This window comes from Oratosquilla oratoria, chromosome 4 (genome assembly GCF_046742065.1).
Source record: "Oratosquilla oratoria isolate Oo_2021 chromosome 4, ASM4674206v1, whole genome shotgun sequence".
Classification (NCBI taxonomy): Eukaryota; Metazoa; Arthropoda; class Malacostraca; order Stomatopoda; family Squillidae; genus Oratosquilla; species Oratosquilla oratoria.
Window position 1 is genome coordinate 44,715,892 of NC_134780.1, and position 14,940 is coordinate 44,730,831.

Consider the following 14,940-nt stretch of genomic DNA (forward strand, 5'->3'; position numbering starts at 1 on the left):
AATTGTCTTGGGTTTAATATGTTGTTGTCTTCCAAATGTTTTACCCATCTATTCTTGATGATTTTCTCACAAATTTTGGCTATATTGCTTGTTAGTGATACTGGCCTATAGTTGGTGGGTTCTTCCTTGTTTCCTCCTTTATATATTGGTACAATGTTAGCATTTTCCAGTCATTAGGTATCTTTCCTTCTTTGAGTGAGCTATTTATTATGATGTGTATTTTGTCCGTTAGTTCTTCTTTGCATTCCTTTAGAATCCAATTTGCAATACCATCCGGGCCATGTGATTTTCTGACGTCCAGTTTTGATAGATGTTCTGATATTTCTTTTTGTGATGTTGTAAACTCACTCATGTGGGGAGATTGCTTGTTATTATCTACGTCCCAATTTTGTATTTTCTCTCTGGTGAAGACAGATTTAAAGTGGTTGTTCATGACTTCGGCCATCTCTAATTCTTCTGTGTATTCTATATTTCCTTGGCGTAGTTTCACCATTTCCTGTTTGGTTTTAAGTTTACCATTCACATACCGATAGAATAGCTTGGGTTGATCTTTGCATTTATCTATAATATCCTTCTCATGGTTCCTTTTTTCCTCTCTTCTCACATTAACATACTCATTTCTACAGTTTATATAAATTTGCCATTTGCTTTGTTTTTTGTCTTTTCTCCACCTTTTCCAATCTTTGTCCCTTCTGTCTTTTGCCTCACTGCATCTTTTGTTGAACCAACATTTAATATACTCTCTCTCTCGCTTTTGTCTTGGTACATGCCTGTTTACCCCTTCATTGTAATTATCCATCAATATATTCCATTTCTCTTCCACTGTTGTCTCTTCCATATAGAATTTTTCCCAGTTTGCATCCCGGAAGAATGTCTTTAGTTTTGCAAAGTCTGTTTTGTTGTACATCAATCTTCCTTTCCTATGCTTTTCGTTCCTCTCCATGTCTATTTCTTCCTTTAATACAGTTTCGATGAGTACATGGTCACTCTTTCCAATTGGTGTCTTGTACTGGACTTTGTCCACTATTTCAGGTTCTGTTGTAAATATTAAATCTAGTTTCGATGGCTCTTCATTGTTTCTGTACCTTGTGTTTTCACTGACCCATTGGGTCATTGTGTACTCCATGGTCATGTCTAGCAGTACATTGCCCCACAAGTCATCTCCTCCTCGCAAAGTCATGCTGTCCCAACAAATTTCTTTGCAATTGAAGTCCCCCATAATTACCAGATTACCCTTACCCATTAGTATCTCATTTAGTGATTTTCTTGTATCTTCTAGCATTTTTGTATGTTCGTTCTCTTTCCAAGCATTCGTTTTTGGAGGCACATAGGTCACCACAAACTTTCTACTTTTTATATTCTTGCCTTCGACTTTTATCATGATTAGTTCAACATTACCTTTGCCCTCTGCAATTTTTGCCACGTTTAGGTCTTTCTTGGCCAAGAACATGATTCCCCCTCCCTGTTTCTTGTCCCTGTTTTTTTTTTATCCAGTAATTGTATAGACCTTGTCCAATAACGATGCGTGTGTGTGCATAAAACTACAATTTCTTTATGGTAACTGAATGTATAAAGTGGACCATAAGTTGAAGAGTTTAGTGATTGGCAACTTTTTTCAGAAAATGAAAGATACCGTAATGCAGAGTGAAATGCGATTAATATTTTTTGCCAATTCATCAAAAGTTCATATAATGAAAATAATTAACAAAAAAAAATCATATTTTTAAATAACTTTAAAAATTATTTTATCAATATTTTAATTCTATTATATTTACGACCATAAATTTGGTGAATCGCATTGTTGACATTTTACAGACGGCGTGACCGCATTGACAAGTTAACAATAATTTGGATATTTAGGAAGAATGTTTAAAAAGTAAGTTTCACAAATAGTTTTAGAATATACCATATCACAATAAAACATAAAAACAACACTGTGGTAGAGCTATGTATGTAAAAACTTAAGTAGTAATGAGAACTCGTTTATGAGGCGGCATTATTACAGTGAGAGTGCATGTTGCAATTATGGGGATCTGCAGGATTTTTCGCAATGCGATAAATAAAAATCTCCTAACTCATGTTTAGGATACCGAAAATGCAATGTATCATTAGCGTCTCATTTCTTTCTTGGAGATCATTTTCGTGTATAATCATAATATAGATACCCCCACAAAATTAAAAAAAAAATTGACCCTTGAATTATTGTTGCATATGAAAGACACCTTTATTAGAAACAAAGTGCTTTTTAAATTTTTGAAATAGCTTGAAAAATAAGAGATACGATTTTTTAAATTATTTTTTTAGCCCGCATTTTTGGCTCTACTTTACCATAACAAAGTGTTAGAATTAAGGGTGGTAATTTGTAAAGATTTCGGTAAAGAAATACACATTAACTCTAAACCACTGGTCCAATTTTATCAAAATTCGGAATACTTGGGTTTTATGGATCAACAAATTACATGAGTATGTCAAAAACAATGTGAGACATCTCCATCATACCATATTTGCATTTTCATGGCAACCATGAAGCTGTCAATGGTGGGTCTCATTAAACGATGATCAAAGTCGACCAACGCCGACCAAAACCACACAATGATGGTTTTTGCTCAAATGCATAATTTATATATATAAGATAGCATATGGTTGCATTATTTGACCTATTTTCTTTAAAATGGATGATTTCCACGTAAAATGATCAAAGAGAAGTTACGTTTTTATCCTCTGCAAAATTATCAGCCGGCAACCAACGCCGACGAAACCCAAACAATGACGGCGTTGGTTGCCGGTTGATAATTTTGCAGAGGATAAAAACATAACTTCTCTTCAATCGTTCTACATGGAAATCACACATTTTAAAGAAAATAGGTCAAATAATGCAACCATATGCTATTTTTTATATATAAATTATGTATTTGAGCAAAAACCGTCATTGTGTGATTTTGGTCGTCAATGGTAATAAGTAAACAAAATCAAACGCGAACTGGACGCATCAGATTCATGGGTGATATTGCTAAATACCGTGGCGCTAAGCTCAAACATGAAGTGCTCAACGATATTAAGCTTCTCATGTGCGGGAGAAAATAGGTTGATAAGCTTGTTTATGTAACTTAAAATTATGTTTAGTAATTCCTTACCTTAATATTTTTACTCGGAAAACTATGTTGCCGAGTTTGATAACCAAATTTCCGTTTAAATCGCTGAAAATTTGTTTCTATTTCAAGAATTAGCCTTACACTTGCAAAACAACAAGGTAATTTGAATATCCTGTGCATGCGCTAAGTGCGGGAAACATTCATATTGAACTAAACAAAAGCTAGTGGGCCGCAACATATGGCCATGAAAACAATACATGGTCGACAGTGGCGCCGCGCGTGGATTCGGGCGTATCTACATAATATGTGTAACAGACCAGATAACCTGACACCAATAAACCATTATCATTACTGTTGGAAAGAGCACCTATATTAAGGATAAAATTTTCATTGTATTGATTAGCATAAACTTGGGTTAATGTTACTATATGAAAATTGAGTAAAGTTTTACTTTTGTAAATGCATGACAAGCAAATACTGCAAGGTTACAAGGTATGACCGTCACCATGCTACAGACTAAGGAAACTGCATGTTTAGGGATGCCGGGTAGACCACTGTAACTATTCATGGGAAGGTCTTTTTAATGTAAATGTTTTGGCAAATGTGACCTACTCAACCTCCATTCCTCTATATGTATAGAATGCAGTGTATTTTGCCATAGACTTAGACACCGAGGCAGACATTTTTAGTATTGAAAGTTATTTAATGCCAAAGATTTTTACTTGTATGTTTGGGTCTCCCTAACAGTTAACCTTATTTGGTATTTGTTCAGTTGTGTACATGAACGCGATATAGCGATAGAAAATTAAATATTAATTTTGTAAATTATAATACATGAACGTAATATGTGATTTTCTTGGCAGAAATAAAAATAAAGAATACCTTGCTACAAGCAAATATACTAACGAATGAAGTCGCTAGCATAGTAACGGGACGCTATCTTGTCGTTTGTCAAGTATTGTCTGCCCAGTCCAGTTGAGGCCTGGTGTACGCCCTCGGTACTTCTGCCAGTACCTTGCGAGGTACATATTCTTGAAGGAATCCTATGGAGCTGAAATCCATGCATTCCTTCATGCTACGAAAAACCTAAATAGGATACCCTGCAATCAGAAAGAGTGATTGATACCCTGCAATCAGAAAGAGTGATTGAACAGACCGCCAACATCTGTGACGACAACGATGATCTGGATGACCTTAAAATACGGGGACCGATTTACTAAATACATGTTAGGTTAGGTTAGACGAATTTATCATCCTTTCATTTCTTCGACATCGGCATCTATCATAACAAACGTGGTGTACCATTCATCTGGCACGACTTCGTTACTTACGAAATCCTTACGAAACCTGTTTTAGCAACTTTTTTGTTTTTTATTCCCACCAAGAAAATTGCATAATAGGTTGATACATTATAATTTACAAAATTAATAATTAATTATCTAAAGCTATATCCTGTCCAGGTACACAACTGAACATTTACCCCTTATTCATAGGGTATTCTTTTAGAAGTGCACACCTACGCGATATAGTATTAGAAAATAAAATATTAATTTCTTAAGTTATAATACAGCAATGTATTAGATATTTTTCATGGCTAAAATAAAAAACGGAAAATGTTGCTAAAAGCTATGCACATACAAATAAAGTCATGTTGACTCCTTTAGATGCCATCTTTGTTTTAATCGATTCAGAGGTCAAAGACTACAATGATGACCCCTAGAATTACAGGTACCACATTACTAAATGTAGGTTAGGTTAGTTAGGTTAGAATAGACAAATTTATCATACTTTAATTTCTTTGACCTTCACATCTACCAAAACAAAGATGGCGTCTCAAGCAGTGGAAGGGGTTACATTGTTTATGTATAGCTTTCAGCAACTTTTTATGTTATTGATTTCTGTTAAGAATAATGTATATTACATTGGTGTATTATAATTTACAAAATTGTTATTTCATTTTCTGTTGCTATATCACATAGGTGTCCACTTCTAAAAATTTACCATTCATAATACTGCAAGAATTTAGATATATTTCCAGAGCCCCATGTATATACATGAACTATGTAGAGTTGTTTTGCATACCATCACAGAATGATTGGCAAGTAAACTGGTATTATGTGGGGTGGCTGTCCTTAGAACTAGGCCCATAGCCATGGGGAGGTGGCTGTAGAGGGGCTTAGCCTCCCTCACCCCCCTCCCCACCCCCCAAAAAAAAAAAAATCACTAGCCCCCAAAACTCTCAAGCTCAAATATTTGTATTTTTTCAGTTATTTTTCATATTCATTGATTGTCAGAATAAAACTGCAAGTTTGAAACAAATGGGTTTTGAGAATATTCTTTGCTACCAACATATGTTCTAAATTTATTATCTTATAATTTGGTGACACCTGCTCGTGCTTGTACTGCATGACCCATACATACATGATGTCCAGTACACTGTTGGCCCTGTCTGATGATCATAGTCAATTAGTGTCGGATGGTTCAGCAGTGGTGTCACAACACTGCTGTATTACTGTTTCTGTAAGTGCTATGCAAGATTATTTATTTTTATTACATTCAGCATCCCCTCTCCCAAATATGCAGTAAGCCTACAAGTCCTAATTCCTGGCCATGGGCCTGCTTAAAGCACTGGTTAAAGGAAAAGGTCTTCGGGTTGCAAGAAGGTTTCACCCTTTTTATAGAGAATACTCTTGACAAGTCTAATACCTTCCCTATATTGTCAAGGCTAGTTATTCTTTTTTTTTTTTTTCATATGAAAACTGCACACCTACATGATATATCATTAGAAAATTAAATATTAATGTTGTAAATTATAATACATCAACATGATATACATTTTTCTTGGTGGAAATCGATACCAAACAGAGCCACGGTGACTGCCTGAGATGCCATCTTTGGTTTGATAAATTTGGAGGTCGAAGAAGTGCATATGAAAACGACAACCCAGATGACCTCTAGAATTATAGCTACCACATTACTAAATGCAGTTTAGGTTTGGTTGGAATAGACAAATTTATCATACTTTAATTTCTTCAACTCTACATCTGTCAAAACAAAGATGGCTTCTCAAATATTTACCACAGTTCCATTTGATAGTGAATTGCTTTTAGCAACTTTTCTTGTATTGATTTCCGCCAAGAAAAATGTATGTTACATACATACATATGTATACCAATGGCTTCTTCCCCCATACAAGGGGGTAGCCATAGTCAAAGGGATAAATCCATTCCCATTTCATCCCCACCCACTCCACTCCCATTAACCACTCTTACCTCTCTCATTTCTTGGCTCCTCCTGGATGACATGTCATCCCTGCATCTCACCCACTGCCCTGGGTCGCAAGCAATGTAGCAAGACACAGTACATCCACAGCAAGGCTGTTCAATTTAATCTGTGACCTCCCCTTTCCAGCACCTCATGCAGAAAAAGAGAAGATGGGAAGAAATCCCTTCGGGCTGCATCAAAATATGATTCACACATATTTCCTCACTTCCCCATCCCCCACTAACTCCCTTCCATGCATCACAGCATCATCAATACACAACCATTCTCCACTCGCCCCAATCTTCTGTCATCTCCCTTTCTCAACAGACATTCCCCTCTTTCCCAATGCTCCTTTTACCTTGGTCTCCTCCTCATGTTCACTCTCTCCTGTGTCTTTCACACCTTATTAATCTTTCTTCATTCATTCTTTCCATGTCTCCAAACCATCCCAATACTCTTTCATCAACTCTATCTCCCACTCCCTTTCCACTCCCACTCACCTATTATGTTACCCCTTACGATTTAAAATCTAATGATCTATCAATGGTATTCAAGACCAAGAACATTGGGTAGTCCAAGTCTGGGCCCACTTCATCTCAATATGGTTTTACTTGGTAGCTGGTAGGGAGAGGCAGGCTCAGGAATGCAATACCACTTAATGGGATTGTAGCGGTATCACTGGTTCTAGTTCATCAACATCAACAATGGCAATAATTTACCCCCATGAGGAAGGCATGTTAAGAGATTCAATGGTTTTATTGAGAGGATCACTGTTTTAAAATGGGCTCTCATTTTCTCTGAAAATGGGTCACTGCACACACAGGATAGATGGAAAGAGCGTCTAGGGAGGAGTCTTTGGTTATTGGGTCTTTGGTGACCACAGGATATTTTACTTTACTGCCACCTAAGTCAATAGACAAAAGAAGCTGAATACCTTCTACTGGTAATTCATCAGCAGCAGCAACCACAACTTCTTCCTTGTCAATATCAGTACAGTACTACCTCTCATTAACGGACGTTAATTAGCTGTGTTTGTGGTGTTTTCGCTGTGTTTTTGGTGCTGTTGTTTAGTGCTGTGCAATCACTATGCCACCCAAAAACCACTCCAAATCAATGGATTATTCACATCAACGGACACCTTTACCCCCCTTTTAGGCCGTTAATGAGAGGTAGTACTGTATATAGGAACACTTTGTGAAGGGGAAGTTTTCTATTCCCCGATACAGTGTCAATAATTACATCTTGTTGTATATAAGACAGGGATTTAGCAAAGAGTCATATAATATGAGAGTTTGTGTCCTTGTGTTTCTGAGGACAGAGATGGGTGTTGACTTTTCATTAGAATTAGGAGATATAGTTCCTTCCATGACATGTGGCTAAAATTTTGGATCAAGTCAAGGAAGTGATGGCAAGGTATGTGAAACAACAGGAGTTGAAGGTAGTCTTATTTGTGGAAGTGGATTAAGGTTTTGTTTCATTATCATTCTTTGTTTTGTTAGTTTGGGCCAATTTACTAGAAGGCTTTTTATTAAGGGTTCCAGGGGAATTGCTTAAAGTAAGAACTGCTTGAGAATGAGTAGGGAAATGAAGTGTTCCCCCACATTCTGATATATGATGACCCACTTAACACTTAGAACATGAAGTACTTGATTCTGAGAACTATATCTAGGATAGAGGTTTGATTAAATTTAAGTTCATATTTATATTGATTTCTAAATTCTCTCAGATTATTTGACTATTCTCTGGGATTATATGGGTTGTTGTGAGCACCTAGGGAAGGATGAGGTTCATAATGGTTCTTAGGAATACCTGGTTTTGTATGAACAAGAACATATGAATCTGCAGTGTATGATGCTTCTTATAGATTGGAAGGGTTTATGTCTTCTATATGAATTTTTAAGCCAGGAGATACAACCACTCCTCGTTTAACGACGACAATTGGGACCAGCGCGCCGTCGTTAACCGAATTGGTCGTTAAGAGAAAGTGTATACATATACGTACATGTACTGTATGTACAATGTCCAGCAATACATGTATCTTTATTTTCGTGTATTTCCCTCTTTTATACAGTACATTAAAGCTTTATTTACGGTGGTTATGTTCCCGAAATTACCGTATATGACCAAATCCGCGTATGCTGACATTCCATATTGAATACCGGGGTATTTTTTTAGTTTCGACCATGGGCGCAATATAGCAATAGAAAATTAAATATTGTGTAAATTAAAATGTATCAACGTAATATGCAATTTTGTGGGTGGAAATGAAAGTAAAAAATACCATACTACAAGAAAATATGCTAATGAACGAAGTCGGTAGCATAGGATCGGGACGCCATCTTGTCGTCTGCCAACGTCTCTTACGACGACGACAACGAGGACGAGCCGGATGACATTTAATTTGCAGGTAATGATTTATCAAACACAGGTTAGGTTAGTTTAGTTAAGGTTAGGCGAATTTATCATCCTTTCATTTCCTCGACATCGGCATCTATCATAACAAACATGGTGTACCATTCGTCCGACATGACTTCGTTACTTATGAAATTTGTTTTAGCACCCTTTTTTTTATTTCTGCTCATAAAATTGTATATTACGTTGATACATTATAATTTACAAAATTAATAATTAACTTTCTATTGCTATATTGCGCCCTTGGTCGAAACTAAAAATTTACCACTACCGGTATATATTGTACCCCAGGTAGTTTTTCCAGCTTGCAGGATGGTAATGTAGACCTAAGCTTCAGAACACTTTACCTCACAGCTAATATCCACCGTACAAGTTCAATTATAACATCATACAAATTTGCCTCAGCCAACTTAATTATCGTACACGACATCGTAACTTCGGGAGATTTACATTAAACGAATATTGGTCTGTCATAAAGCCCGTCGTTACTCCGAGTTGTCGTTAACCGAGTAGGTCGTTAAACGAAGAGGGGTGTACTAAGTTTTTTAATTGTCCGAAAAATACGAGGTCCTTCAATTTGTAAGTATGCACTTTCATGGCCCCCAGTAGTCAGTCACAAAGCCTAGTTGATTGAGATGCATATTCCATGTAAGTTTGTTGCGTATCTTTCTTTTGAAATATGAAATTAATTCTATGTGATTATTAACTTTCAAGGAATTTTTTTTTTTTTTCTTTCTTTTTTTTTTTCCTCCATAGTCATTCTCTTCACTTCCTAGTGATCTATAAATTTCCTGTGCTTTTCCTATCAACTTATTTTGTATAAGTAAACTCCAGTGTTCTTGTTTGATTTTAAGTTGAGAAAGAACTTTCACTACTTGACAAAATATTTCAGGATCATTTTCTTTGAAATTAGGCAGGTATGATATGTATTTAGAGATCAGATCCTACCTCTTCTGACTGATTGATAGGTTTAGGATCTATTCCTTCCCTAATTTTTGTTAGTCTAACTTCAACCTCTGCATTTGCTATATGTGCTTCAAGTCTAGATATGTCTCCACCATCATCTCTCCACTACATTTTTTTCCTGGAACTCCATACTTCCTAGCCACTCTGTCTATTGGTTCATTTCCTACCACCACATCCATGCACATTAAAAGCCCCAGACCTTAGGGGTCTGGTTGGAAAACTACTCCCAGACCCTATTATGCGTTCGCCATCTCAAGGTCCAGATGTTGCTCCAATGGTGGCTCTCATCTTGATTAAAAGCAGTGCCCAGCATGAGATAATGCTTGCCATAAGTGTAGCAAAATTTTGCATTTTGCTAAGGTATGCCGATCAACTTTTATTTTCAATGTCCACCTTTCTCCTAAATTTCCTGCCATATCTGCCTCTTCCTTAGGATTACTGAAATGGGCAACAGTATATGAGGTCAGTTAAAAAAAAATATGCAGACTGACGTCATAAAGCAAAATGTACTTTATTTAGAAGTAACAGATCTGGGTCCCCTTCAAAGTACTCTCCTCCCCAATGTACGCTCTTAACCCAATGGTGTTTCCACTTGTTGAAACATTCCTGGTATGCTTCTTTTGTAATGTCCTTCAGCTGCTTTGTCACATTTGCCTTAATCTCTGGAATTGTCTCAAATCTTCCTTTCAAGGGTCTTTTGAGTTTGGGAAACAAGAAAAAATTGCAAGGAGCAAGGTCAGATGAGTAGGGGGGGTGGGGAAGAACAATGAGTTCTGAGGGCTGAATGGGCTGGAGTGTTGTCGTGATGGAAAAACCAGTCGCCCCTCCTCCATATCTCTGGCCTTTTGCAATGGATTCCCTTAGACATTTCAGAACTTTATGTAGTATGTCTGGTTCACTGTGGAGCCTTTGGGGAGGTACTCATGGTGAACAACATCCTTAGCATCAAAGAAAACTGTCAGCATCACCTTGACCTTGGATCGAACTTGGCGAGCTTTTTTGGGTCTGGAGGATGTTTCTCTCACCCACTAGGACGATTGGACCTTCGTTTCAATGTCAAAACCATAAACCCACAATTCATCACCTGCTATGATCCTGGACAAGAAGTTTTCATCTTCAGAACGATCAAGCAGTTCTTGACAAACCTGGACGCGATGGGCTTCTTGTTCGTCTGTCATCAGGCGTGGCACAAATTTCGCAGCAATGCGGTGGATCTTCAATCTTTTTGTCAAAATCTCGTAACAAGATCCAACTGATATCCCACACTCTTCAGCGAGCTCCCTGACTGTCAGACGTCGATTTGCCCACTAGGGTGTTGATTTTGTCAATGTGTGGGTCGTTGGTTGACATGGAAGGACATCCAGGACACTCATCATCTTAAATGGACTGTCAACCATCCTTAGAACACTCATGTCACTTGAAACATGCCGTACGCTTCATAGCAACATCACCGTAAACCATGTTAAGCATAGCAAAAGTTTCAGTCACAGATTTTCCAAGTTTAACACAAAATTTCACAGCAAGTCTTTGCTCTTTCACGTCATTCATTCTGAAATCTGCCAAACGAAAAAAATTGCACTTCATTAAAAACTGCGGAGCTAATACACAAATAAAGATATCTGCAAATGGGAAATGGTGTCATAATCAGCTGATCTGTGTGAACCTAGCAACACCAATCGGATTCCCCTGGAACCACCTGGAGCCGTGCAATTCAAACAGTCCGCATATTTTTTTAACAGACCTCGTATTATTTGGTTGGTGACAATGAGGCTGCTGCTTATATGAATACAAGAAACTGTTTTTTTTTTTGTCTCACATGAATTTGATAACAACTGCTACTGGGAGTGTATGGCATCATTGTTGCATTTCTTTGCAGCGGAAGGATGCTGCAAAGTTGGTATTAACTTCAAGGAGAGTGATATATTACTTCAATACTTTGTCTTATCAGACCTCAGTTGTGGTATTATTCTAGATCAAGTATTCGTGAACCAACTCCCAAGTATCTCATTCACCTTTGATGGTCTTATGATGTTAATGTCTCAATTCTGCTGCTTGTAATATACAGTATAATCTACATTGGTGGATATGCCATCTGCATTCTCATATCTTGCTCCATGTTGCAAACCTCTTACGAATTTTGAAAATGGGTAGCTTTGCTGTCCCTCTTACAGGACCACCACAAGCAGGTACCTGTCAGTCCCTCACATTAGAAAAAAAAAAAAAATAGAGAGAGAGAGAGAGAGAGAGAGAAAAAAATATATTAATCACTCTTCCTTTATCAGCAACTTAAGTTGATTTGAGTGAGTAGAACTGGGGTAGAAGGTAAAATTCACACCACCCACTGCAAGTACAGGAAATTAATCTCTTCCATACAATGATGCCTACATAGGCGTCATGAGGCTTGAGTGGGTATACAAGGATGCCAGCTTTGGCGTTCTGATTATATTTATTTTGTAGTTGTAACTGAGTGAGCCCCAAATTCTGTGTGTATTCAAGCCCTATGAATTAGTTGATAAATGACTTTAATCTTCCATCTTCATAGGATTTTTATTTGTTTGTTTATTTTTTTTCAGATTCGATGAAAAAGAGTCTGTGTCAGGAGTTCAGCAATTGAAATCGTCTGTCCAAAAAGGAATACGTAACAAAATACAGGAAAGTTTTCCATCAATTGAAGATTATATTGATAAAATTTTGCCTAAAAAAGATGCTTTTAGAATAGTTAAGTGGTAAGTTTTCCCAAGCAATTATTTCAAACAAATAGATGTATAAATGTTATTGCAAATTTTGAACACTTGTAGACTAAGCAAAGTTAAGCAAATGGAGATAGCATAGAACCCCAATGTCATAGCTCCAGCACTGTATACTGTAATTAGGTAAATACCATATATACATACCAAAGTGACTTTTTTCCTTTTATAAGGGGTGGGGGGAAGTATGTATGAGAAAAAATTTTGATGCAGCCTGAAGGGATTTCTCCCCATCTTCTCCTTTCCTGCATGAGGGGACGGAGAGGGTGGGTCACCGAATTTATGAAGCGGCCTTGCTGTGGATGTGCTGTGTCTTGCGACACTGCTTCTGACCCAGGGCAGTGGACAGGATGCAGGGATGACCCGTCATCCAGGAGGTGCCGAGATAGGAAGGAGGGTGGAGGGGAGTGGAATATATGGGAAATGAAATGGGTGGGAGTGATTTCTATGCCTTTTTCTTTTTGACTACCCCCGTGTAAGGGGAAAAAACCTTTGGTATATGTATTTATGTATGTATAAGGGGGGGGGTTGGCAGAGTGAAAGCACTCCCTACATACACACACACATAAGCACATGCCTATTCACAGCTCCTCCCATCTTAGCACCTTTAGATGGAGATGAGGGTGTTGATAGCTTATGAAGACATGTGTGATGTTGTTATTTCTGACCTCCATCTTACAGAACCACCTCTTAGAGGTACTTGTAGTTGACATAAAACTTCAAGATGTGATGATACATGTTTGAAGCAAAGACATGGGGTTGTGTTTAGGATTGATATGTATATTCATAGCAATAGAAAGAATAATTATTATGTATGTAATAAGGAAATCTATGATAGATTGGAATTTTATGAGTATAGAAGATTTATGCATCCATAATGCTATTTATGAAAAACCGTTAATTTTCTAGCCATGATCACATTGAACTGCTAGTGAAGAGTGATGGCGAGCTGTTGTTCTTTAGACAACGTGAGGGTCCATGGATGCCAACACTTAAGCTTTTGCACAAATGTAAGTGTTATCATGTTTTAGTGAAATACTTTTTGGTGAAAAAATTAAATTTTGAACACATTTTAATTTACTCTTTGTTTTCAGATCCATTCCTACTGCCATGGATGCAGGTTGATAAAGGTGCCATTCGTTTCATCCTTAGTGGTGCCAATATCATGTGCCCTGGCCTTACATCTCCAGGGGCAAAGATGTCTCAAGTAGACAAAGGTACTGTTGTGGCCGTGATGGCTGAAGGCAAACAACATGCACTTTGTGTAGGTCTCACCACCCTCTCGGCAAAGGATATAGAAAGCACTAATAAGGGTATTGGCATAGAAAATTGCCATTATCTCAATGACGGTCTTTGGCATATGAAGCCTGTTAAATAACTTCATGGGACATAGGAGTCTTCAAATTGGTGGCCAACTTTGCAAGTCCTTTTTCACCATACTTTTCTTATGAATTTCATTTTACAAGTGACTTGATATTGATGATTTCAGAAGCTGTGTGAGCCATTGTATGCAGCTGAAGGAAGACAGATTGTGCTCTTTTATCCAGTGTTAATGGCAAATAGTGATTTATTTGGTGTAATGATTGCTCGAGCCTGTCTTGGTTATCTAAAGCTTTTGAAATGTGTACAGAATTTTATTTTCCTACTAGAAACTGGCCTATCTTACTATGCACAATGCATTGTGCAAGAAATATCAACCAAAAGATATATTATGTTTATGTATTCAAATGGTTTTTGTTAATGCAGGATAATACAGAAATGGACTACATTAATAACTTCAGTTGTAATACCAATTTTTTTGGCATTTTTTAATGAAGTATTATTCTCCTCTTTGTTCTGTGGGGATTTTGTGGGCCTCATTTTAGTCCTTGGGTGATGGCGATTTGAACCCCACCACGGGTGAGCTTAAGCAAGGGCATGCTTCATTAAATGCCGTGCTACAGAGTCCTCTGTGAGGGACACCATCCTAGCCTCCTAGTAGGGGGAGTTCATGATGTTAAACCGAGTCAACAATATTGCCAATTAAATGAAGCGGCCTTGCTGTAGATGTGCTGTGTTTTGCTGCATTGCTTCTGACCCAGGGCAGTGGGCAAGATGCAGGGATGACCCATAATCCAGGAGAAACCAAGAAAAGAGGGAGCGAGGAGGGGTAAATGGGAGTGGAGTGTGTGGGAATGAAGTGGGTGGGAGTGGATTTATTCCTTTGAGTTTGGCTACCTCCCATGTAAGGGGGGAAAAGGCCTTGGTATATGTCTGTATATATCAAACTGAGTCATATATATTGGTAACCTCCATTACAAGGGGGGAGAAGCCTTTTGGTATAAAGATAGAATTATTTTAAAAGAGTGAAAAGATATCTCGTCTGGGGATGTTATTGTGGGGATAAAAGCTGCTCTGTAGCATGCAGCTAATACCTCAGGGTCTATATGGGGCACCCCATAGACCAGAGCCACACATAA

At 37.6% G+C, this 14,940-nt stretch overlaps 1 protein-coding gene across 1 annotated transcript; it reads left to right on the forward strand.

Moving 5' to 3' along the window:
• Positions 1 to 1,764: 1,764 nt before the first annotated feature.
• Positions 1,765 to 14,106, forward strand: MCTS1 (malignant T-cell-amplified sequence 1 homolog). The gene is made up of 4 exons (XM_076184113.1): positions 1,765 to 1,876; positions 12,308 to 12,460; positions 13,391 to 13,491; positions 13,576 to 14,106. The coding sequence occupies exons 1-4, from the start codon at positions 1,866 to 1,868 to the stop codon at positions 13,857 to 13,859; spliced, it is 549 nt and encodes a 182-aa protein (XP_076040228.1). The 5' UTR covers positions 1,765 to 1,865; the 3' UTR covers positions 13,860 to 14,106.
• The last annotated feature ends 834 nt before the right edge of the window (positions 14,107 to 14,940 follow it).